At 45.1% G+C, this 26992-nt stretch overlaps 1 protein-coding gene across 11 annotated transcripts in view; it reads right to left on the reverse strand.

The window, feature by feature from the left end:
* SEMA6D (semaphorin 6D) overlaps positions 1–26992 on the reverse strand; it is an 82916-nt gene that overhangs the window by 21827 nt on the left and 34097 nt on the right. For all 11 annotated transcript variants that reach the window (XM_055002339.1, XM_055002338.1, XM_055002346.1 and 8 more), the window contains exons 2-15: positions 19482–19637; positions 18996–19107; positions 17119–17179; positions 16964–17026; positions 16762–16863; positions 15575–15665; positions 14074–14193; positions 10997–11085; positions 9394–9611; positions 9137–9268; positions 5803–5958; positions 3919–4092; positions 2033–2173; positions 1857–1934 (exon numbers count right to left, since the gene is read on the reverse strand). In XM_055002339.1, the coding sequence (XP_054858314.1) occupies positions 1857–1934; positions 2033–2173; positions 3919–4092; positions 5803–5958; positions 9137–9268; positions 9394–9611; positions 10997–11085; positions 14074–14193; positions 15575–15665; positions 16762–16863; positions 16964–17026; positions 17119–17179; positions 18996–19107; positions 19482–19637 (1693 nt within the window). The remainder of the gene's footprint in view (positions 1–1856; positions 1935–2032; positions 2174–3918; positions 4093–5802; positions 5959–9136; positions 9269–9393; positions 9612–10996; positions 11086–14073; positions 14194–15574; positions 15666–16761; positions 16864–16963; positions 17027–17118; positions 17180–18995; positions 19108–19481; positions 19638–26992) is intronic.

The raw sequence follows: 26992 nt of genomic DNA on the forward strand, positions 1-26992 counted from the left end.
ATGCAACTCTGCTCTTGTATGGCTCCCATTTGTTCCAACAAGACTTTCTCAGGGGAGCTTCCTACTCAACAGTACCATAAGCAACCAGATAATGGAACCCACTGATCCAATATCAACGATAGGTTTGTTTCCTGCCAAATAGAGGCAAAGAGAGTGCAAGGTCTTTTGATGGTATGGGGTGTTTTTTTTAAAAAAATTTAATGTTTCTCCACGAAAATAAACTTAAGAAAACTTGTTTAGTTTTTCCAACAAAGCCTAAATTCATAGAGAACTGAGATTGAGCCTTTTCAAGGAAAATGATGGCTGGATTCACTGGTATGAATGCAACTAAGAGCACAAACCAAAGCATAATCCATTAGTAGGATGAATAAATATCAGCTTAGAACTCTCAGGAAACACAAGCAGGTTCCAGGTACGCTATCCAGAGAATCTCAGCTTCCATTTTTTTTTAAAAAAATCAAGGTTTTAGCACCTGAGCTATATGGACAGACTTGAAAATCAGCCAATCTTGGAGATGGGGCAGTCTCCTTAATGACTGCTCCTTCCCAAAGCTAATGAACTATTTATATAAATTATGCAAAACAAGTCTACTTATGCAAATCTGCTTTGTTTTCTTATTCTGCATAGGCCTCCAAAGGTAGACTTTTTTTTTTAAAGTGCAGAATATAGACCTGGACACAGCAATGCTGATTTTAAACTCCTTTGCGTAAACAAAGGTTGAAAAACGTGTCTGTGAAGCAGTATGCTCTTACATTAGTTTTACCCTCAGCATGTATTACATTCTCTTAAAGAAACTGACTGTAATGCAGGTGCAGCATTGTGCAAATACGGGGATTTAAGAGGCAGTGCGGTACAGTGGTTGGACTAGGTCAGAAGAGAGAGAGCGATAAATCCCCACTGTGTCTTGGCACTCACTAAATGACCTTGGACCAGTTATCCTTTCTCTGCTGAACCTACTTCACAGGGTGGTGGCTGTCAGGATAAAACAGAGGAAGGGAAGCAGAAAAGCAATCCTTTGTCTACTCTTTTCTAAAAGTAAGTTTGCTAGTGCATGGGAATTTCTGGGGAAGCATAAGCAAGTCCCTTCAAGAAGAGAACAGACAAGCCCGACCCATCTGGGACTTTGGATACCTCCTACTGGATCCAATCCATAGGATGACAGACATGCTTAAATATGCTGGAAATCAACGGGTATGGTTAGTGAACCCAAGTAAACTGTAGGTTGCACCCATTGGCTTGAGTCCACAAGCAAAACCACTTTCAGCTTGGTTATATGTCTACTAAAAACATCACAATTAGCTGTTTTACCCCATTTGTTTTCCAAGGAAGAGTGTGTGTGTGTGTGTGTGTGTGGCAGGGGGGGGTGTTACACAGTTTTCCCTTCCATGTTTACCCATCCTTTGAGGTAGGTTAAGCTGAGAGTGCCTGACTGACCCAGGGGGTCCTCCAGCGAGCTTCATGGGCAAATGGGTTTCCCGGTCCTACAGTCTCTATCAAGTTCAGCCTGGGATACTTGTTCATGATGTGCAACGGGGCAGCCAAGTCAGTAACAACTTAACTACTCATGCATTTTTCATGGCACAAGTGTTCGGAAGCAAGTCTTCAAGATGTTCTGTGGTTTTAGCTACAACTGGTTCGATGATAGCCCTGGGTTTCTACCAGCGGCTGCGGATGGGAGGAAATGGAGGCCCTGCTTCATGCAAGCATCTTCTCTCTCTGTGAGTTTGACCTATCCAGGAGTTTCTTTGTAGGAAACCAAGGTGAGACCACTATGTTTCTGAACTAATGACCGTATGCTTGCACTTGTGTATAAAACATTTAAGGCAGCAGCCCTGGAAAGCAGTTGTGCTACTTACAACATGCTCGCTTTCACCCTTCCGCAGGTCCCGTGACTCAGCCAGCCGCAGTAAGGGTCTCGAGAGGCAATGCAAGACCTGGGGTGAAACCAAGGGAAGTGGGGGGGGTGAAATGAAATAATTTGCCAGCCTGGGGCTCCATTTTTACAGACCTGATTGTGAGGAAGGAGGCTTACTTTTTACACGACCCGTGACGCTCACAGCGGCTGAGGGGGATTCGCACGACGCAGCTGGAGAAGGCGACAAATAAAGCATGATGCTCTTTGTCCAGTTGTAGGGAAATGACCCTTTGGTCGTCTTCGCTGTCTCCGTTACACCTGTTTGGCACAAGGAATTTGGAAGTGGTTATTTCCCTTTAGTCTTCTTTGTGTGGTGCTCATCAACTCTGATCTTTACAACACATCTTTAAAATGATGTCAAGTGTAAGGAAACTCTATTTCCCCCAGATGCTGGGGAGAGCCATTATTTATTTCTTTAGGTATTAGTATCCCGCTTTTCTGCCCAAAGCAGCTTACAATATAGTTAAACAAATCAGAATTGTCTATTCGAAATTTAGGAACTACACCCTAGCTGCTGAACAACACATAGCCATTCTCATTATCACCGGCTGTGCCAGCCTGAAGGACAGGAGCTATTAACCAAGGTCATAATTGATGGTTGTTGTGGGTTTTCCGGGCTGTATTGCCGTGGTCTTGGCATTGTAGTTCCTGACGTTCGCCAGCAGCTGTGGCTGGCATCTTCAGAGGTGTAGCACCAAAAGACAGAGATCTCTCAGTGTCACAGTGTGGACACTGAGAGATAATTCACTAGATTCACTAGATTCATAATTCACTAGATTCAAATATCTCACTCAACCAGGGCTTTTTTTCAGCAAGAATGCGGTGGAACGGAGTTCCGGAACCTCTTGAAAATAGTCACATGGCTGGTGGCCCCGCCCCCTGATCTCCAGACAGAGGGGAGTTTAGATTGCCCTCCACGTCACTCCAGCGGTGCGGAGGGCAATCTCAACTCCCCTCTGTCTGGAGATCAGGGGGCGGGGCCACCAGCCATGTGACCATTTTTGCCAAGGGCAACCCACTGAGTTCCACGACCTCTTTTCCCAGAAAAAAAGCCCTGCACTCAACCATGAGGCAACTGTATTTTTACACTTAGATATTTATACCCTACTTGCCCCCCCGCCTCATGGAGACCCAAAACAGCTTAAAACATTCTCCCCTCTTCCATTTTATCTTCTAGGCCCACCCCAATCTCTCAACCTAACCTATCTCACAGGGTTGCTGTGAAGAAAAAGGGAGGAGCATGAAAGACGATTAGTGGATTGTCCCATCTTCAGCTCCTTGGAAGGACGGTAGGACACAATAAATATAAGTCAATAGAGAAGCAGCAGCATGAGGAACCCTTAGGCTCAAGAACTCCCCACCTCTTCTCTAAGCTTGCATGCCTAGCAAGACAGATAGTATCGGAGAGGGGGGCAGACAGATTCATGGAAGATAGGTTAATCCACGGCTAGGTTACGTTCATCAAAGTGAACCTCTATTTTTAGATGCAGTAAACCTCAGAAATCCATTGCTAGAAGGCCTTGGCAATGGGTTGGCCACTGTGTGGAACAGGATGCCAGACAAGACTTGTTTGATCCAGCAAGGCTCTTCTTGTGTTCTAGGGTGGTAGTAAGATATGAGAGGGGCAGTCAGCTAAAACTAGTCACCCCGTGTTTCCCTAGAAATTATTGTTGTGATGATTATTAATGCCTTTTGCAGTTTCTTTACAGTGTAATAGCTTATATCTAGGGAGAACAGCCTAATACACTTATGCAGTAACAGGAGGTTATCAGTGCCTTTGGGTGAGCCAGTGTGGAGTTGGACCATGTTCACGATCTGCATATGGTGTTGTGCACACAAATTGTTTCAGATTATTCTGCTGTGCATTCTGATAAAGACCGGGAAGCCCCAGACAAGGGGCAGGGGGCACTGTTCCAACCCAGGTGTCAAGGAAGGGAAATGAGTCAGACAAAACAAGACGTCATAAAAATGTCTTCGAGCAGTTCTTGTAAAATAATACCTACTTTGCATGATTATAAGCATCAATCTCTTCCAGTAAGACGCTGTCATTCAAAGAAAAAGCTCTGGTCTTTGCCAAGATTTTAAGCACCACTCCAGCTTCAGAGCCAACGAATATGACGGTGTAGTTTTGGTATGGGCCGGCGGAGTGGTCCACGGCAACTGCTGTCAGCCGATACCTGTCGGGACCAAAGCATTTCATATTAATAGAGTCCTACATACCTCCCAGACTGTCTATCCATCATTGTTCTGAACTGTGCGAGTGGAACTCTCAAAGCTGAGAACAAGGGAAGAGGAACCATCCATTTGAGGCACCTGCAAGCTTTCCGTTTGGAAAAAGCCCCCGCAAACACCCCTTCCATTTATGTTATTTATGTTATTTATATTCCGCCTTTCTCACTGAGACTCAAGGCGGATTACTTAGATACTTCATCGAAACCTGTGCCTTTGTCACAGCAGAAGACACCACTCCAATCAACTCCCTCACCTCAGACCTATTTGCACATCTAGTAACCAACAAAACTCACACATACAAAAAAGGGGAAGAGACTGCTTAGTTAGAGAGCTGGTGTGCTGTGGGGCCTCACAGCCACAAAGCTTACTGGGTGACCTTGGGGAAGTCACCGTCTCTCAATCCAGCCTATGTTACATGGGGATTGGTGAGGATAAAAGGGGGAATCACACAGGCCACCCCGAATTCTTTCAAAGAACGGTGGAACAAAAATCTAAACAGCAATGTGCCTGGAACTGAGGCATCAAGAATGGACGTGGGCAGGGCTTTTTTCTGGGAAAAGAGGTGGTGGAGCTCAGTGGGTTGCCGTTGGAGAAAATGGTCACATGGCTGGTGGCCCTGCCCCCTGATCTCCAGGCAGAGGGGAGTTTAGATTGGCAATCTAAACTCCCCTCTGTCTGGAGATGAGGGGGCGGGGCCACCAGCCATGTGACCATTTTCAAGAGGTTCCAGAACTCCACCACGTTCCAGCTGAAAAAAAGCCCTGGACATGGGCATACACAGCTAAATTCCAACCAGTCTACCTATTGTCTGAAAACACAACTGAGTGGCAATGGAGTGTTTGTAGAAAGAAGCACCTGAACATCTGGCAAACAAAATCCTGCTGATTATGCAAAAGCTTTCCAGTCTTTTAGGTCCCAGTTCCAAGCACGTTCTTCTCATGATCTGGTGGGGCGTGGGCTAGTTCTTTCATAAGAAGCTGTCAGAAAGCCACAGAAACCAGCCAACCGCAAATGCTATGTGAGGCTCTGATGAGCCAGTAGCGTATTTTGCACGGCAGCAATCCTTTGCATACCTTGCCCCACTGAAATGACGGAGAATGGCACAGTAGCCGGAGCCAAGAAGTGTGGTCTTCGGTTACATACATCCACCCCATCTGTGATGCGCAACCTACTCCGCCTCTGTTATCATGCCAGGAGCTCCCCCACCTGCTAATCCACACCCTTGGCTCCCCTTAGTAGGGGCTGGGAAAGACAATGTGGTTAAGATGGACATGGGATGCTCATCCTTACACGATGCTGCAGGCAAAATCTTGGCTCCAAGCTACCTTTTGTGCCGGCCCCAGGACTTCTGGAACATGCTGACCGGCCTGCTGGGCCAAGCTCCCCCACACTGTACAAGCCTGGTTAGTTCTCCGAGAGAGCAGGTCTAGCCAGATTTTGATTTTCTTAAAACCAGTGAATAGCACTTCTCTCCTCTCCCACCCGCAGACTCCACAAAGCCAAGCTCTGCCCCACACTTGTGCAATGGGATGGGCTCTCTCCAGCTGCAATGCAGCTTCAAGCACACTTTCGGCTACAGCACACAAAGGCCCCATTGCAGCCAGAATTGTATTCCAGTGGTGGTGCTCGGCATCCCCGCACGATTTCTCCCTTACCTGACCCTTGTCTTTGTAAACCAGGGCTCCTCGATGACAGACGGGACGGCGGAATCCATCAAAGGGTGGGATTTGATGAAAGAGAGGGTTTCATCTGGGAAATCAATGGAGGTTTTGTAAGCCTCTGCTGGGCCGTGTTTTGCACAGCAACCAGGTCTGAAAGGAAAGCAACATTTTTTCCCATTTTTTTTTAAAGCTGACGAGACGGGCAAGAATTCTGTAAGAGCAAGGGAATCACTTATGTTCTGAACCCCAAAGACCTGTGGCTTCAGGGCCATTTCAGTGTAGCTGGCTGAGTGCTTTGGTTCACATGAACACACATAACGCTGCTTTACACCAAATCCAACTATGGGTCCATCAAAGTCAGTATTGTCTGCTCAGACTGGCAGCAGCTCTCCAGGGTCTCAGGTGGAAGTCTAACACATCGCCTGACCCTTGCTGGAGATGTCAAGGATTGAACCTGGGACCTTCTGCATGCCAAGCAGATGCTCTGCCGCTGAGCCACAGCCCCTCCCCTGGTTTTGGCCACGTTGTATTGTGTGCATGGTGAACAAGATGCCTGCACTGTGGGCCGTACAAACAAACGGCATCTTGCAATTAAATCAACCTTAGGAAAGTTGGTTCGTGGCCTAGAAATCTGTAGAATAGAAATGGGTCACAAAGAAGTGGTTCATGTACTTTAAATATATATGTCCCATGGCTTAGTTGCAACTGCAAGTAAGGTCGGGATGCAGCCCTGGAGGGCCAGACCAAGCCACACACAGACCACTGACTTTAACGGATTTAGAAGGGTTTAACTCTGCTGACGACTGAACCGTTAGTCTGTAATGCATCTTCACTGTTCATAAGAACTTCAGGTTGGCTTCATAGCTCTACGGGTTATGTCTTTTCTACTGAATATTTTGGGGCACCTTCGCTAAGAGGTTATCCCCTCTAGGTTAACACTTAAGTTTTTCTATTCACTGAAGGTACAACTACTAGAGACAAGACCTGGGCTCAGAACTCTTTATTTATAAGGCTAGAAGGCAGATGTGCTGGGAGGGAGATGAAACTGTTTCCCTTGTATTATACTCAGGGCTCATTTCGAGGGGGAACACACAGGAACGCAGTTCCAGCAGTTCCCCAAAGAGGTCACATGTCAGGTGGCCCCACCCACCTGACTCTTGGCCATTTTGGGCCCGTTTCGGCCTGTATTGGGGCTGAAACGGCCCGGATTGGGCCTCAGACGGGTGCTGGATCACTCTCCCGCTTAGCAGCGGCCTGATCCTGACCATTTTGGGCCCCTTTTCGGCCATTTTTTTGCCTGAATGGCCAGGATTGGGTCCAAAACAGCCAGGATAGGTGATGTCAGAGGGTGTGGCATATGCAAATCAGTTATGCTAATGACACACTTCTGGTGATGTCAAGGGGTGTGGCATATGCTAATGAATTGTGCTAATGAGTTCCTCCAGCTCCTTTTCTACAAAATGACCCCTGATTATACTGAATATATTATTTACTGACATACTGTATTGCACCCCCCCCCCCCAAACTGCTTGGGACAGCCAATTTCTATGAAGGCAAAGACGCGAGAGGGAAGGTTAACTTCCCCTTTGCCCGTAGTCCAATCTAAACTGATTTCCCTCTCTCTGGTTGCTCTTCAACCGTTAAAAATACGTTGGGAGATCCGATCTCTCATGCCTCGCCCAGTTGTGTCCTTACTTGCTGTTGGCCAACTGATAAGTTTGTTTTCCTCGCTGGCTGCCTATCAGGAATAAAGATCAACTATGTTTGCTATCTGCTCTGCTTATTTAACATGAATCAAAAAATGTCTGTTGCTCTTAACGCTACCAAACATATTTCCCGCTGGGGGTGGTGACGGTGGTAAAAAGACTAATGAATTACAACATGGGTACTCTAAATCAAGTAGAACGTAAGAAGGACTCTGAAAACACAGCTATATGCTTACATATCCAACTTGGCTTAATGTACAGCTATCAATATCGCTGTAGCTGGAGCTTTCATGGCAGTTTTAATTTTTCCCGTCACTTAAAAAACAAATTATTTTCACTTTTTTCCACGCATGTGGAATCTGATGCATCTTCTCCTGTAAATGCCAAAAGTGAAGCCAATCCGATATAGTCACGGAAGTATGGACAGAAGTCAAGCTTGCTGGGACAGACAGAGGGTCCATAGGGCCTGGTATGCTTTCTCCATCAATGGACAGTCAGACGTGTCCCCCCCCCCCCCAAAAGCATCTTGCTTCTGTTCAAAATCTCATCAATTCATCTTCCACCTCTTCATACCAAGCATAGATGCTCAATGGCACCTGCCTTGTATGCCTAAGGTTCCTGCTTCAATTCTTGCTATCTCCAGTTAAAAGATCTCAGATAACAGAGCTAGAGAAGAAAGAGGCCCCGCAGGAGTCCCTGGGGGAGTTATTGCCAGGCAGAGGAACCTATTCTGGGCTTGAAAAAACGAAAGGATGTGACACGTTATAAGGCAGCTTCATATTAGGCACAACTTTTATTTCTGCTTATGTCCTTCCAGTATCCTAGAACAAAGCTCTTCAATCTCTGGATCAGGACTCTAAGGTGGGTCTCTTGGACCTCAAAACCATACTGGGTTGCCTTTTTGAGCTGATATTTTTTGACTGGACAAGCTGTTAAGGCAGGTTCAAAGACTGGTTCCTCCTCTTCCTGTCACATGACTGACATTATATGCTTGCCACTCAGTGTTGCTCCCTGGGGGCTAAAGCATCGGTCCCAGGACTGAAAGGGTTGAAGACCACTGCCTTACTTGGCGGTGATTAGAACTACAGCTCCAAAAATGCTCAGCTGGAGTGGGCGGGGTGTGAGTCACTGGTAAAGCAACCTATTTGGCATGCAGAAGGTCACAGGTTCTATCCCTGCCATGTCCAGTTAAAAGAATCGGGTCGCAGGTGATGTGGAAAACTTCCACCTCAGATGTTGGAGAGCTCCTGCCAGTATGAGTAAACAATACCAGTGTTGATAGACCCACAGTCTGATCCCGTATAAAGCACCTTCACGTGTTCATCTGTACCAGCAAAATGTAAGTATACCAAGAGACCATTTCTTCACTTTTAAAAAAAGAATTCAGCTAGGTCAAGCTTTGAAGGGCCTTGATCAATCCCTTGACTTGCCATTAGATGGAATGAAGGCCTTAAGCCATCTCCTGTTGCTTCTCCTCAGACTCTTTTCATCACATGCAGACTGCCTCAGACGAGAGCTGCAACCGCACTCTTGACAAACATATTCCGCTGACTGTGTGTCTGTGCGTCTAAAAGAGGCTGCATCGACAAGGTAAGAGTTTTGATTGTGACTCTTTTCCTTACCTTGGCCTCGGTACTTTTTCTTCAGGTACAGCTGTCCAAACAGAATCAGGGGTTTTTTGTTCTTTAAATCTTCCTTTAAATACTTTTTCAATGTCGTCCATGCTAAAAGCACACACGGCTGAGCCGGGGATACTGCAAGAGACAACAGAGAGGGGGAAAGTGTGCTGTTGCAAGAGGCCAGGCGAACAAAGCCAGGGCAGGCTTAGCGGCGGCAAACCAGAGAACTCCTTTTGAAGTCCTTTGGCTTTGCCTCTCACCTGTTCAGCTGCGTGGTGAAGACGCCAACCACGGTGGGCACTCCGTTGATGTCTATTATGTCCGTGATGGACTGCAGAACGTCAAAGTAGAAGAACGAATCCCCTGGGACAGAGCAGTTGAGACGGGCCTTCAGAAAAGAAGTCCAGTGCTTCTCCAACACACGCTGCGAGCCACCCATGTCGTTTTTGCATATGCGGGCCACACGGGAATAAACCGCCTGCAAGGGGAAAGGAAAAGTAGGTGGAGTAAGCGACCATTGTGGGTGTTTTGTGGTGTTTCAACATCAGAAGTGACTTTGCAAAAAGGGAAGAGGCAGAGCTATAGCAAAACCAAGAAAACAAGGGGTGCTTTGATGAGCGACTGGTGGATCTCGGCCAAATCTGACCCTTGGAATGGGGCTCTCTCTCTCTGCCCAAATCCCAAGGCAAAAGACAATGGGGAGCAGACAATTTTTGTAGTAATGGGGACTCTGGGAGCAGACAATTGTAAGGGTGGCGTCTTGGCCCACCTCTCTTCTGTTCCCTCGTCAAAGTGGCTCTCCATCTTGCCAACCACAGATTTGAATGAATTTATTTATTTCGGTTCACGACCAGCTTTAAACTAGTAAAATAAGACATTCCCTTATTTGGTATGTATTATAACCACGGATTGAGAGATTAGCACTCGTCTCCCTGTCTTGTCTGCATCTTTTGCCACTAGCCAGTACAGAAAGACAGATTGGCAAGAGGTTTTCTTCGATAGTAGAAATATTTCTCGTAGAAAAATCTTAATTTCTAAAATGAAAAGTCTGTGAGGGAAGTCAGCCTTTCAAATCTGATCATATTTTGTAATCCCCTTGGCTGAAAAGATTTTTTTAAAAATCATACTTGTAATCCACCTCGGGTCCCAGTGAGAAAGGCGGACTATAATGGAAAATAAATAAACAAACCCTTACCCTTGCACCCACACAGCTGAAGGCTAGCTACAGCAGTCAAGAGGCACTCTGCCCATGCTCAAAGAATTCTTTATGGCACTGAAAACAGGTTTCAGACTAAATATGTGGGGGCCTTATTATAAATTAAGCCCAGGAGGTATCCAGATCCACGTAAGCGCTGTGGTGTGGGGTTACACCCCACCAGGGTTAAACAGGGTTACACAGTCGTTCACGTGACCTTTTTGTTTCTTGCTCCTAACACCCAGCATGATGAAGAGTTTGGGTGGGTGGGGATGCTCGAAAGTGGTATTTTGGTGCTTCCTCATCAAAAAAGTATTACATTACTGCTGTTTTGGGATTGCAATCCTAAAAAAAAAGTTATGCCCTTCTAATCCCTCTGGCATCAATGGCCTTAGAAGGGTATATCTCTTTTTAAGATTACAGTGTAACCGTACCAGACATGGCTACCTGTTATCTTCGAAGGCAAAAAATAAAAATAAAAATCCACATTCCACTAGCTCCCCAAACAATTAGAAGTATGAAAGTACAAGCTTGATTATTTGTTTTTTAACCAGTCCTTGTAGAAAGGAAACAAGGCAAGGCACTCCATAGCAAGCATATTTTATTCCTCTACAAATCATCCTGAGACTTTGTAGCTTATCATAACAAACAGCTGTATTTACTCTTACCTTGCCTAAATTATTATGCTCCACCGCAATCTCTCGAAAGAAGAAATAAACGAAATTCCCGTATTCAATGGCGTGGAGGAAGTGGGGCTCTGGAACATGGAAAAGAAGGAGGGTTTGAAGTATCTCTTGTAGAGAGTAAAGCATTAATCATGCTATGCACAGCCTTTACAGACCAATGCAACAGAAAGAAAGAGACGTGTTGCCCAGTCTTCCCTGAGAGGAACGTACAACATTGCCCTATGCCAATGGACTGCTGATCCTTCTAGCTCAATATGGCCTATTCTAACAGGTAGCAGTTCTCCAGGATGTCTAGGCAGGAAAAGTCTTTCCCAATACCCCAGAGGTGATATTTTTGAAAGAGGCTATGCCAAGGGATGAACCTGCACAGGTGAGCAAACCACGTGCTCCACATCAATAAGCTATGGCCCTTTGCAATCTTTTGGGACTCTGCTGGTGTCTGTGCTGTTTGCACTCCTGGCCAAACTGTGCACATCCATTGGGCATTACCATATTGGGAAATGACCACCAATGGGAACAGCCACCAACGTGGCTGAGCAATAGGCAACACACAAAAAGTTGCATTAGATCATTGGTACACACAAAACCATTGGTCCACCTAGCCTGGTATTGTCTACTCTAATTGGTAGAGGCTCTCTGGAGGCTCAGGAAGAGTATTTTCCAGTATTTGATACCTAAATTCCTTTTGAAAATGAGATTAATCTGAATGCAAAAACATATGATCTACCATTCACCCACAGGACCCTCTTCTCAAATGGACAGGTACAACACATGAGGGTTGTGCTTCACTTCATTGCCTCCACAGAGGAATTACGGGTCTGTCCAGCTATTAATTATTGAGGGTGATAGTTCCAGGTGGCCAGCCATGTTGGTCTGCAGTAGAACAAGATTTGAGTCCAGTGGCACCTTAAAGACAAACAAGATTTCCAGGGTATAAGCTTTGGATGGTCAAAGACTCTCGAAAGCTTTTATACCCTGGGAATCTTGCTGATCCTTCGGGTGTGATTAGACTCGAATCTTGCTGTTTTATGGGGGAGAAATCTTAAGCCAGTAACAGGCTTAGCTGTGCATGATTCACCCTTTCTGCTTCAAGGTGGGGAGGAAATTAACATCTGATTTGGGCTGTAACATATTCATCTGAACATTATCCCAACACTGGCATCAAATCTCCCGCCCGCCCGGAATTCTTTCCAGGGATGGATCAGGGAAATGTTGTGCTTAAATAAATGTACTGCAACCAAGACCAGCTTGGTGTATTTACTTTTTGCCTCTGGGGCAAAAAAAAAAGGGGGGGGGGAAAGAAAGAAACCCTAGATCAGCACCAACCAACAAGAATGGCAAAGAAAAAGGTTATGACTCACAGCATCAAAACCACTCTCTACCGTGGGACCCCATGTTGGACACTTGTCAGCTTCCCTCAAGTTTTGATGGGAAATGTAGGCAGCTTGGCAGAATGTTGGACAAGTGACAGTTGAAAAGTCCATTGGACAGCAGTTGGACAGCCAAGCTGCAAGACCAGGATGCCTACATTTCCCATCAAAACTTGAGGGAAGCTGACAAGTGTCCAAACTGTGTCATTCGTCACTTGTAGCTTCGCCCTCAGAAGATGTTATTCCAGCTACACGCATTGCTCTGTTTCAGGTGTTCCAGCCTCATCTACACTACTTACAAACTGGCTACTGTTAGAGAAGCTCTGTTGAGATCTGTCGGATATGGCTGCCCAAAAGGCTTTGTTGTGGGTTTTGCACAGACTCAAAAGTAAACTCCGCAACTCAAAGCACTTTAGGACGTCCAGCTACAGATGAAGTCAAGCTTAAGAAAATGAATGTGTAGGCTTTAATGTCAGCTAATGGGCTGTAAAAAAGCCTCCGGGGGGGAATTGTCTTACAGTTCAAGTCTTTGTGACTCCGGCTTCATTCATTAATCTGTTTGATTGGGCGGAGGTGGGAAAGGCTTTTCGGTCCAGGGCCAAAGGAAATGCTGAAAAATGGGTTCTGGGCTCTGGACTCTGCTTGACACTGAGGCACGCTACAGTGTTTGCACACAAACACTGTGGCTGAGATAGAAGGGTTCCCACTGGCCCGTGAACTGGAAGAGGGGTGGAGAGAGGGGGATGCAGAAATATTTTTTTTTAAAAAGCTATTCTTGCAGAAGGAAAAGAACTTGAGGACTGATGCCAAATTTTGATATAACAAAAATGTAACTGTATAGAACTGTGCGCTGTGTGCTGCGACAAAGAACAAGACACCGACAGGGCCTTTTTCAGTGGTGGCACCTTCCCCGTGGCATGACCTTCGCCTTGAGGCTTGCTTGGTGCCTCACTATTTTCTTTTAGGGGCCAGGCCAAACCATTTCTGTGTACCCACTCTTTTAATTGACAGGTTAATGTGTTAAAAAATAAACTATTGTCTCAAAGTCTGTTTTTAGCCTGAGAAAACTTTAATACCCACACTCTGAGCTGTCCCATGTTTTATGTTCTTTTGTGCTCTGGCTATGATTTTGAATGCTGGGTTTTTAGAAACTTTTATTATGCAGTATTTTGTAAGCTGCCTTGGGCAGGTTCCCGGAAGAGGCGGCACAGAAGTTTAATAAACAAACAAAATATTTGGGTCGTTCAAGGCTCCATATGTGTCTGCCCCCAGAACAGGCTGTTTGCATTACTGTTCTGACTTTATTTTCTTCACTCTGTAAGCGTGTTGAGAACAGAGACTCATCCAGTAACATAGATGAGCTCCAATGGGGACGGGCAATTCTTATTCAAACAGATAAAAATGGCACAAATTCAAGTGTGACTTTGATTGCATGCCATTTGGGGGGGGGGGGAAGTGTGCCTTGGCTATCAAGTCATCTGTGAAACACTGAAATAAAGGTTTCAACTTTTAGAAAATCTACCCATCAGCAAGAGACTCTGGAAAGACAAAATAAATATCTGAAACGACACGAGCAATACCCTACCCCAGCCAATAACACACACATGCCTGTACATACTTCCTTCAGTTAAAAGGTCGACAATGGAACTGCAAGATGACAACAACCATAATAATAGACTTTAAAAGTACCTTTTATCCACTTGGAGTCATATTTTATTGTTCTTAGTGCTGACCCATCCCCCATGCTTCGGTAAATAACAGCATCGCTGGCCAGGAAATCCGCAACTGTGGCAGAATATAGTTTCCCATCTAGAACAATTGTTATTATGGGATATTAAGTATCAATCTCATGCAGCAGTTTGGCTAATCCCGTACTGGCTCTGCTTTGTAATACCCTCTCTCTCCAGTACAGGGATGCCAACACGTGTATCCCTGGAAGGCTATTATGGTCTCCCGATTTGGGATGCTACTATCATCTCCAGCTTGAGGCCAGGAGAGGGTCATGTTCAACAACAAGGCGGGCATCACTTCGAGATGAGAAGGTCTCAGATTTGGGCTTGGAGCCAGCAATGCACAAGCAGGAACACAAACGGACTGAGCATCATTCTTCTTGTGCAACGCCTGGCGCTTTATTCCCTGAATCTTACAGCGTTTCCAAATTGCTTGCAGAGCTTGTGCAAGCAGAAAAATGGTTTGGTATATGTGCGCATGAGGGATTTCTTTTTGCACATAAGGGCCCTCGTATATGCAGAAATCCAAGCCATGGGGCCACATGAGCTCAGATGTTATGGGGTTCTAACCTTAAGGGTCAAGGAACACGTGCTTCTCGATGGGCATGAAGTGTGGGTTAGGGATCTGTGAGATTCAGGTTCAAATCTCCACTCAGCTATGAAGCTCACTGGGAGACCTTGGGCCAGCCACTCTCTAACTCATTCACAAAGAATTGCTAGAAGGATAAAAGGGGACGGGGAGAGCCATGTAGGGCATCCAGGGCTTCAAGGAGGAAGAGCGGGATAAAACTTATGTACAGGTATCGATAGATTTGGCAGTAGTTCTTTCCCTTTCCAGAATATGCACGAGACAGCAATGAAACAACACTCGTACAAGACATACATTGACACTTGATCACGAACAAATGAAGCTGCCTTTCTAGGGCTTCCTTGAGCCTATCAAGGGCAATATTGCCTGCTCAGACTGGTAGCAGCTCTCCAGGGTCTCAGGCTAATGTTTATCCCATCACTTAGTCCCCGGTCCTTTAAACTGGAGATGCTGGGGCCTGAACCTGGGACCTTCTGCATGCCAAGCAGATGCGCTACCACTGAGCCATGGCCCCAACCTAAGACACAGAACACGGAGAGAAACTAAAGAATCCCGGGTTCGATTTATACACGAGAGAAGTCAAATCAACAATGAGTTTTTAAAGTCACCCTTATTTTTAATTACATCTTTGGATCATCAAGGACAATAAACAATTTTGGGGGGACCTTTCATTGATGGGAGGGGGATGGTGGGTCATACCTGGCCAACCCTGCGGTAAAGTCAACACTTTGCAACGCCCCAAAAGGTGCTTCAATCAAAATTCTGTTTCTACGTAGAGGCACATCAGTGCCCTGCATTTTCCTTCAAAATACCCCCATTGGGCTTTTCTGCACTGTCCGTCAACAGGATTCATAACACAAAATGTTCTTACCAGCAAAGAGGGCCACGTTGGTTTGCCTGGCATCGAATGGGCATCTTGCCAAGCCACTAATTTCTTCACCATCGTACTCCAAGGTATTCAACTAGGGAAGAAATAAAATTGTTTTGTTGGTGCCACTTTTAAGATCTACCGGCCAGAGTGCACTGCCAGACTTAATCTAATCTTCTATAATGTTCAGGATAAGCACTCTTCCGCAAAGAGGGGCATAACTTCACCTCTGTCATGGGGAAGAGGTTCCATAAGCCCATGGCAACCAATGATAGGTGAAAATGCTTTAGGGTTCCAATCCAGTTGGAACAACAACTGTGGCATGGACCTAGAGTGACAGCTTAAGTTGGTGGGGCACCATAAGAGCAGAAAAAGAGCCCTACTCAACCAGACCAGTGGTCCATCTAGTCCAACATCCCATCGCACATCGTGATCACACTGGAGGGCATAGGGGCCAAGGCCTTCTTCCCCTGATGTTGCCTCCTAGCACTGGCATTCAGAGGTTTACCGCCTCTGAATGTGCAGGTTCCCTTTAGTTACCATGACAGATCTATCCTCCATCAATCTGTCTAATCCCCATAAAACTTACAGCTGCATAAAATTGTAAAACTTTCTGCAGCATCACGGCTCAAAAAAGGGGATGGCTCATTCCTTAGGGGAGTGTTGGTACCCACAACTATCAATTTGACTCCTGCCTGGGAGAGACGGCTTTGAGGTTTGGAGAAGAGTTCGGATGCAATGAGAACCGAGATGGAAAGACGACAGTACCATTTGTCTCTGTGTTTTCAGTTTAAATCTGTAAAATCCTAGCAGAGCACATGCAGAAGTGGACAGAATAAAACTGACAACAGATTAGTAGCACGTGCTGAACATCTAGTACGCAAGGATACTGCTGTGCATTGTTTTTGCTACATCCGTGAACTGGTGACCCTCGATTCAGACCCACACCTCCATTTGTGTCGAAAGACACATCCGGCCAGTTCCAGAGGGCTTGCAGGAGCATTACCGATGGGCACATGCATCAAGATGCTCAACATTCGATTGTAAACGCTTGCATGGAAAACCATTTGTGCATGAGGGTCAGTGGTTAAAATTAATTTAAAGTTTTGATGTTTGCCTTTCTCTGGACAGGTCAGGACACAAGGCAGGTAGCAACCGTAAGTTTTGCTGAACTGATCAGATGTCCTTACCCTATAGTAACGGCACATGGGATTAAAAGCATTTGTTCCGCAGACAAACACCATCTCGTCATTCCTGGGAACAAAGACTTTAATAAAATTATGGCATTCGTCCTAAAAAAAGAAGAATAAAGGGAACGTGTTATGCGTCCATCCGCTATCATTCACCAACGTGTTTTAAAATGTTTTTCCTTGTAAAATGGGATGAACCTACTTTGTGTTTCCCCTTCATGGCGCAGTTCTCTCTGTCTTGTTGCTTCGATCGCCATGTTAATTTCTGTTCCAACGAAACAAGGACAGTGTTCAACCTTTAACCTGAAAAGTCTTTGTTCCTGAAATCAAATCGGGGTTTCCCCTTCTCTTGTTTACCTTGCTCGGAGCAACTTCTCCCTTTGGAAGTTCATTCAAGTTTACAGTGTAAACTTGATCCCTGCAGGAGAACAAGGGAATAAGAAAAATCAAGAACTGCCGAAGGCTTCAAGTGAGGAATGCAAATGGGTGGAAGGATCTTCTGGGAACCCATTCTATGCCTCTTGGGAAAGGAGGGCTATAATTCTAAGAAGATAATCACACTTCCCCATGGATTGTGCTCCATAAAATTGGATCTGTCCTGTCTTCTGATGGCTATCTGCAATTTTAACCTGCTCTTCCTCCAAAGAGTTCAGGGCGACATACGTTTTAAGTTCACAACAATCTGGTGAAGTTGGTTAGGGCAAAAAGAGAACGACTGGCCAAAGGGGGCCCCAGGGATGACTTGGGATTTGAACCAAGGCCTCCCTAGTCTTAGCTTGATACTTAAACCAATACACCATTGGCCTTGTGTTGAGGCCTTCATTATTGCGACTCTACTCCTGATTCACTTTGATCACATCCTTAGAAAATCTTCAGACATATTTCCTTCTTTCTATCTTATTATTATCCCACTTTTATTTCAAAGCACTCAAGGTGGTGTACATAATTCTCCCTTCCTCTATTTTATCATCACAACTACCTTGTGAGGAGGACTAGATTTCCAGGGTATGAACTTTCGAGAGCTCCCTTCATCGGATACTGATAAAGAAAGCTTTGACTCTTGAAGGCTAATATTCTGGAAATACAGTTGGTCTCTAAGGTGCAAGGGGACTCAAATCTTTCTCTTTTAAGGCAGATCAACGTGGCTACCCAACTGAAACAACATGTGAGAAAAGTGACTGGCCCAGAGTCAACCAACAAGCTTCATAGAAGATTGCAGATATGAACTTGTGTCTCCCTATCCTGGTGTAATACTATACACATTACACCTAGGGTTACCAGCTCCAAGTTGGGAAATTCCTGGAGATCTGGGGGGTGAAACCTGGAGAAAGTGAGGTTTGGGGAAGGAAAAGACCTTGGCATGGCATAATTCCATAGAGTCCACCCCCCAAAGTAGCCATTTTCTCCAGGTGAACTGATCTCTGTAGCCTGGAGACCAGTTGTAATTCTGGGAGATCTTCAGCCACTACCTGGAGGCCTGAGGAAGCAATGACCTGTGAAATGGGAATATGAAATATGCAAGCATGAGCCCGTTGGCCCTTTCATAGGAGTTTTTGGTGTTGCCCAATATGGACATAGTTTGTACACATGAACTGATTACCTACTCTTTTCCTTTATGAGTATATACTACATGTTTGTGGTCTGAACCAGCTTACTTTGACTTTACATTGATATTGGTCCTGGCATTTGTAAATTACTTCCATGTACTGACTGTATTGTGTTTTGCCATTAATTTGTCTGGATATATTCGGCTTTTGGTCTCTAACCTTTGAATTTTTGTATATATGACTCATTGAATTTTTGTATATATGACTTGTATATATGATTCATATCTTTGATTAATTTTCACATATGGTGTTTATCCAATTGTATTGTCATTACTATAAGCATATATATCATATTTTCATAATTCTTTTGGTATTGTAGTTGCTGCCTTCCCCTTCTTTTTGTTTCTGGTCACTGCAGGAATTGCACACCCCTGTTTGTTCTGCGACTACCTGGAGGCTGGCAACTCTAATTACACCACATTGTCATGACATACTGGTAAGGGAGAAGTACTCAGCAAGGCTAATGGCTGCCACCACAAGGGATCCAGTACCACTGACTCTCTCAACCAATTTGATTTCCTTGTCCAATTCTACAAATTATTTTAAAGCAAGGTACACAGATTAAATGCAAAGTCAGGAAAGGGGAGGGGGGATTTTAATTTAATCAGCTGACTACAGGAAAATTACCTGCCAGCAATATAGAGTGTGTCTCGAATTTTCAACATGAGTTGAAAGTCTAGCCTGTGTTGGGATTCATTGCCTGAAGGGCGTCCTCCAAACACTGGATACTGCCTTGAATCTGCAAGTAAAAAATGGGTTACGCCAACACTCAGGATTACAAAGATCAAGAATCAATAGGAAGCATTGATTAGCTGTATATGCTGGGAGTAGAAAAAATTTAAACTAAATTCCTCGTGCAATGTCTTGAATATCAATGACTGCAAGATAGCCAGCGTCAGCAAATGCACTTTTGTTTAAATTTTGTTTTTTTTAAAAAAAAGGCAATCCCAAAGCAATGCTTTCTTTTAAAAAAAAATAACACTGAAGCTGTCTGTCAAAAGATAAGTAAATAAATTTGGGGGCATCGGAGGGAACAATTCCTTTTGCTCTTCAACAAAACTACACAGGAAAAAAAAATCCACACATCAAGTTTTGTTCTGCTGGTTTACTCACAATGGTAGTCAACAACGTTAATCGGGTCCTCATCTTCTGGGAAACTGACGGCGTCGCACTGAGAGACGGTCACTAGCACCGCACAAGCAGAGAGCAACAGGAACCTCATGACAGAAGGGGGAGGGGGACAAATCACTTCTGGCCAATCCTCTTTACCTGCGAGAGAGTTAAACACAAAAACTCCATGTTAAGCCTTTTTCAGGCCAACCAGCAAGACTGTACATTTGATGCTAGCAGGGACGGAGCAAATTATGTTGCCTGAAAGGTCCCTTTGTGTTTTGTTGATAGAAAAAGTGCTACGTGACAAACCTGATTAAAACTTTGGTGTGACACATTGACATTTGCTCAATTTTTTTGTGCTAAGTTTTACAAGTGTGATATTTCCCCTCTCCTTCCCCCACGCCCCGCCGCCCTGCTCAAGGTAGCTGACGAATGTCACCCAGGCTAAATCACAAGGGCGGCAAACAGAACATGTGAGCTTGCTGACATGGCAGGAAGATTGTTAACGCTGGGATTAGAATATTAATTAAACTGCAATCTCTTTCCTTTCTCCCGCTAATTGCCACACGGTACCCAAGAAAGCCTTGGCGTGCAAATTAACCAAAGCTTCTTTCAAGATTCAAGGCACACACAAGCTGCATAAACACCACGCCAGCCTTTTACTTTTACCTTGAGGGCAACATCTCTGTAAGTATTTTTATCTTGCGTGAATGCTTAACGCCCCTGCTTTCTAACCACTATGCTACAGCAATCCATACTTGGAGACCAATGAAATCAAACTCAGCAGTTTTCATAAATTCACTCCCTACTTCATTCATTCCCAAATGGCCTCTATTAGAGGAAATGTGGGGGGCTCCCCCATAATGTTCTGAGCATTTTTCATTTGTTAATTCCATGCCGTTGGGCCCTTCCGATTTACACAGGCATTACGGCGTGTTTGTGCAGACAGTAGGCCTCATTTCCTCTCCTCTAATACAGGGCATTTGATTTTTGGAAAGCTGGAGGGAGGGAAAAAAACTAACTTCCTTCACCCCAAGTGATTTGTTCCAATCAGTCTTTCTACCCACCAACTCTTGTTATTCTTTACAATAATATTTTTTTAAAAGCCACAGAAAATTCTATTTGAGGATCTCCAGTGTCTTCAATAGCTTGGTTCTATGTTAATGGGCTGGCTTTCTGTTTTGCCTGAAGGAGATTCTCAGCCATACATGGCACTAAAGAGAGCCCAACAGTACAAGAAATGGTGATATTTGAACAACTTCAATCTCCTGCAGATTTTAGCTGAGCTCTGAAATGTTGGAGAACCTACACTTTTAAGTGAGCGGAAGATCTACATCAAAATACAGACAGTTCCACGTTTGCAAACCATACTACGACCTATTTGTTTTATACAAGTTTGCTTTTTCCTCAACTAGGAATGTAAAATTTAAATTTAATAAAGCAACTGTTTAAACATTACCGTTTAAGCATTAACAAGCTCATAATCGATCTAACTCACATACATATTCATCAATATTATCAGCTTTGCTACTGATTAAGGAAAATTAATGTTAACATGCTCTGGAGTCAGTCTTGTGTGCAGACGATTAACAGTAAGGTCAATATTAGAAGACACAAATTCGACAGGCACAGGTGATCCTGGAACGCACAAGTTACTCTTTGCAACCGTTTTCCTGCCTCCTTGGAAAACATTTAAATATAAATGGTAGATGAACCCAAATTGTTTAATCATTTGAATCTTTAAATGTTTTACATATCTCTATTTTGCACACTCGCATTTGAAGAGCCGTTTGTAGGCCGGCTGATCATTTAGCAAATCCAATTATACATCATGTAATTTAGTCCACTGGTCTACTTAAGTGGGACCAGGGCTCATTTTGAGGGGGAATGCTCAGGAACGCAGTTCTGGTAGTTCCCCAAAGAGGTCACATGTCAGGTGGCCCCACCCACCTGACTCTTGGCAATTTTGGGCCCATTTCGGCCTAGATAGTGGCTAAAACGGCCCAGATCAGGCCTCTGACGGGTGGTGGATCACTCTCCTGCTCAGCAGCGGCCCAATCCTGACCATTTTGGGCCCCTTTTTGACCATTTGTAGCCCCTTTTTGTTATTTTGGGCCCAATTTTGGCCCTGAATGGCCAGGATTGGGTCCGAAACAGCCAGGATAAGTGATGTCATATGCATATGTGTGGCATATGCAAATCAGTTATGCTAATGACACATTTCCAGGGATGTCAAGGGGCGTGGTGTATGCTAATGAGTTCCTCCAGCTCTTTTTCTATGAAATGACCCGAGTGGGACCACAACCTGGCCACATGTGAAATCACTGAGGCATTGCATCAACAGCACCACGGCCATTTTCTGTTCAAAAGATGGAAAACAAGGAGACAGAAAGAAGGCCTGGTCTACTTGTCTAAAAGATACTGGTAGGGGTGAGAAGGTAGAATGGACCCTTCCATTCCAGACTTCAGGAAGGAAACAACGCTTCATTGTGTTCAATAAACTCAGAAGTAAAAGAAAGATTGTGCAAGTTTAAAAAAAAAAAGTGAGGAACTGCTTTACTTGGAAGGTTATTTAAAAAGAGCATCCTCCTGATGGAAGCTGGAGTGGTCCAGTTTGCTCTACCACTGTGGCCTGCTGGATGTGTAGTGCAAGCTTAGGAAAATGAGAGAGAAGAGAGAAGGAAGGAAGGAAGGACAGACATACAGAGTAGAAAAAATAGAAGTGAATGTGCTGTTGGGGCTAAAAATGGGTCCCAAATTCTGAAAAGGTTCAAGACAGTTTAGTAGATTCCTCTTCACTGCAAATCCTGTTATCTTTAGAGGCCACGCTTTGGGTGCCCATGCCATCTGAGACTAGTGGGCAGCGGCCTGAAAAAGGGCTTTCTCAGGTGTGGTGCCAAAACTTTGGAATGCCTGATTCGTCTGTCTCCCTCCGTCTTCCAGTGGGTAAGAACTTATTTGTTTTGTTTGGAGTTCCCTCACTAACTCTTATTAGCCCTCCTCACTCGTTGTGTGTGCTTTATGTGTTTATATGTTTCTATATTTTAAATGCTTTTAATGTATGAAATGTTTTTTAATGTTCACTGATTTGGGGACCCTGAATTGGGTGGAAAGGTGGCACAGAAATGTTTTAACTAGCTAGCTAGCTAACTAACAATACACACACCACTACATACACACATCATTACCTATAAGTTCACTCAAAGATTATCAGTTGCTGTCTTTAAGAGATGCCAACTCTGTCTTCTGTTTCCATCCCAAATGCATTTGAGATCCACGCACGTTTCAACAGTCAAGAGGTGATAATTTCTAGCTCATTAAGGAAGTTATCACAATTCTAGTGGTTTATGGAAACCTCTTTTTTAATGTTCTTGAATTACCTATCAAAGGACTCGGGCTTAATTAGAGAGAATCTGAGATACCAGTCAGTTCTGAAACTGGCTCATCATTTAGGGATATGCATATATGTACCTTTTCATTTTGTTCTGTTTTCATTTGCTTCTTTTATGGCATATTATGCTACTTATATATCTATTTATTTACCCGGCCCCTCTCAAATCATGCTGCCTCTTCAGAGTTCTGCTTGAGGCAACCCACAACTAAAACAATTCAATAAAACCACAGAGTCATTACAAACAAGGCAAAGGATAAAAACACACAATTAAAACAGTCCAAAGCATAAAAATAAGCCAGAGCACAAAAAAAACCCCAAGCCTCTGAAAATAATGAGTGACAGCCTTCAGGGTAGGGCAAACTGTAAAAACAATTTAATACAATCAATCCCGTAGTTAAAAGCATTGGTAGAAAAAATTGTTTTGGCCTAGAGATGAAAAGAGAATAGGGCAGGAAACAGGCAAATTGCCAGAGGAAGAACATTCAAAGAGGAAGGTGCCACCACTGAAAGAGCTCCATCTCTGGTCTCCATCGATGCTACCTCTGCAGACAGGGACACCAGAAGTAGGGCTTGCAATGAGAATCCTAACTGGATGGATAGATTGGAGGATGCAGCTCTTCAAGCACCCTACCTCATAGGGCTGATGTGCGAATGACATGAGAAGACAGAGCCAATTATGTCACTCTGAGCTCCTTAGAAGGTCAGATAAAATACAGGTAGACATATGGACAGAAAGTATGAATATACAAAGCAAAATATTAATGGTCAAAGAGAGTGCTAGTTTCTCAAGAAACTAAAATCCCTTTCTTGGGGTGGGGTGGGGGGAGGCAGTGATAGGCCAACCAATAAACAGAGTTATGCTGAAGTCATCTCAAGACACCTTGAGATGTATTTGCCCACTGATACACCACCAGACACTTGTTGAAATTACTGGGTTTCTTAGGAAAAAAATGACAGAGGCCACATTTAGACATGACATATGTTTGTCTTGCTCACAAGCCACCCCCCGCCCCTGCCAGTGCAACGGAAGGTTGCCTGGTTTGGGAAGTCTTGAGGTCAAACTCCAGCTGCCCCTGACACCTAGGCAAATGGAAGTTTGCTTCCTCCCCCAAAACTGCAGTTTGAGTCAAAGGTTCCGAAACAAAGGTGTTCCCCATCAAAGTTTACTTTCAAGGGATGGAGGGAAGGGGAGACAGGACAGAAGACGGGAGCACAAGGACAAGGTGTGTGTTGTGTTGAACAAACACAGGTTTCTTGTGACATCAAATGAAGCCGATAGTAGATTAATTATTCCTGCCCACTACATTTGCCTGAGCTCAGCCCGGTCTCCAACATGAGCGCGAGTGAGCTTCAATGAGGTCATGCCGGAATCTGCCTAGACGGGGAGACTGCTTGGCACAACACGGTGCAGGAGGCTTCTTTGGCCATTAAAACGTGACCTAAGAAAGATGCATTTTTAACTGTTAATGATGTTTCTGCATCTGAGATCCAGCCGTCCAGAACTGATAGGTTGCCCTCTTTGTCAAGATTGATGAGCAGCACTAGCTAATAGACACTAATGATTCCTGGCATTTTCTCTCTGCTTTCCCTTGCCCTGACAGCCTCCCGGTGATGAAGCATCTCACATTAAATTGCTAATGAATAAAGTGTAAACAAAACCCAAATGACTAACCTGAGGAACAGCACGGCTGGCTGCAACCAAACCTGCAAGCCAAGAAGATTCTCTGATGGGAAGAAAAGAGATTCAAGAACCAGGTCTCGAGGCAGTTATGATGCTGATATCACAGCTACTTATCCAAAAAGTAATGGAGAAACTGAGCAAGGAGGAGGCAAGGTTGGATACAAGGCTATGCAGGAAACAAGGGAGTCCCCAGTTTGAATTTCGTTTTAGCCATGCATTCACTAGGTGACTTCAGACAATCTGCTCTCTCTCACACTCTCCTTCGTCCACCCCACTGTAATATGGGGAAAAGAGATATCTCAGAAGTTGCAAGCTTGGTTTCTACTCAAGATGTAGCACAGCATAATGGTCAGTGCAATGGACCAAAGAGACGGCAACGGTAAAAGCGAATAGCAAAGTTGGCTTTAAGAAGGGATTAGATGGGGTAAACGCTGCACAAATGTTAATCATCGTTGTCGAATTGCCGTCAAGGATGTTCTAGCTTTCGATTTCCTTCATTTTGCTGAGTGTTGTCTATATGGAGGCCCTTTCCAAGTCTAGGATGAATATTGATGACGACTAAGGACAAATAGGTCAAGGCCTTGACAGAACAACATGGGATAATTATCATCACTCTCCTAATCCGCTTATGGTTTTCACAGGCATATTTGAGTGGTCCCAATCAGAGGCAGAGTGCTAGACTAAAAGGACCTTTAGGTTGATCCAGCGTGGAACTTCAGATATCTCCATTTAGATTTTGCTTCTCCCTTGTGAGAAACGCTTAAGTCTTTTTTTTAAAAAAACACATCAGTTTCCTTTTGAGGATCCCCCCCCCTTGCGCAGAACTTTCCTTGAAGCACCGTATCTCTGGGATCTTTTGGGTCAGGCCTTTCGGGTGGTGACACCTTGCCTTGGGAATATTCTCCCCCTTTAGGCTTGCCTAATGCATACTTCCCTTTCCTTTAGGCACCAAGTCAAAACTTTTCGCCAAGACTTTTAATGAAGGGGTTGTCAGGGCTTGCCGCCGCTGCCGCTGGGCGTGGCACTGGGCGGTCTGCTCCTGATGTCATAGGGGGGCCAGGGATTCTGCAGGACCCTGCTCTGTGGAAGGAGGGGCGGTATACCTCACCCAGACTCCCTCTCAGTCCACTCGCTGGTCTGCTCAACCTGGCCTGCTTACCCTCTGCGTCCTCCTTCATCTCCTCCTTCCAGAACTCTCCTCCAAACCTCCACCCTTGCATCTTACTGCTCTCACTCCATATCATCACTCCTCACTCACACCCACCACCACAGGGCTCTTCCCAGCCAGCTTTTATAGGGCTTCCTTCTACTGCCCCACCCCTCTTCCAGCCTGGCCTTGGGCTGCACCAAGCAGTTGCAGCTGGGGTAGCTGATCTGGCCCCACTGACCAGCACCAGCTGTGCCTTGTTCTCTGGCTGCCCAGCCTCCCTGCCTTGGCTGATTGCTGAAGGCATGTCCAGCTGCAGTCCCCTGGCTAGCAGCCCAGCCTCCCTGGCAGAGCTGATGGCTGAAGGTGGGTCCAGCTGCGGCTCCTTGGCTGGTTGCCCAGGGCTTCCTGCAGAGTGCCTCCAATAGCCCCACCTGGAGTGGCTTGGCTTTTGGCAACTCCTGGGCCAGGCTACTATTTTCTAGCTGGGGCATGGCTTTGGGTTGTTGGGGCTGCTGCTGCTTCTCCTCCTCAGGTAAGGTCTTTGGGTGGGTGACTGCTGGGCTCCCAATCCCTCTGCCCTTGCCCCCTTCCGCCTTACCTAGCCCCCTTTCCCTCCCTAAGGGAGTGGGACTCGCTGGCCTCTCTCTGTCTCCCCCTGCCTCCTGAGGCCCTGGGCTTTTGCCCCTTGCCCCTGGCACCGGCAGGTTCTGGCTCCATTTGCCTGTGGGAGGGGTTGACCTGCTGTCCCCCAGCTGCCCCCTCTGCCTGCCAGTCAGACCGGTTGACCTGCTGTCAGCTGGCTGACCAGTTGACCTGCTGGCTGCCCCCTCTGTTTGCCCGTCAGCCCGGCTGACCCGCTGTTCCCTCCTACCAAGTCTGGGGGCTGGGACCCAGACCCCGGACAGGCGTTTCTTCGTTTTAACTTCTTTTATGGTCCTTGTCTAGCCTGAGGACTGATTTATTAATATCGTTTTAGACTGCTCCATTTGTTTTATGTTCTTTTATGCCTCGGCTTGGGTTTATTGCTATGCCTTTATTGACTGGTTCTTATTGACTTGTTTTCATTAATTTTACTGACTTATCTTGTTTTATTGATTTGTTTTTAAGGTGTGATTTGTTTTTATTGCCTAGTTTTCATTTATTTTATTAACTTGTCTAGTTTCATTGATTTGCTTTCACTGACTTGTTTTTATTGTCTTGGTTATTTTGGCTTTGTTTTCGTTGTGAGCCGCCTTGAACTGATCTGGAGATGCAACATACACAATATCTAAATAAACTACTAAATA

Source organism: Eublepharis macularius, chromosome 18 (genome assembly GCF_028583425.1).
Source record: "Eublepharis macularius isolate TG4126 chromosome 18, MPM_Emac_v1.0, whole genome shotgun sequence".
Lineage (NCBI taxonomy): Eukaryota > Metazoa > Chordata > Lepidosauria > Squamata > Eublepharidae > Eublepharis > Eublepharis macularius.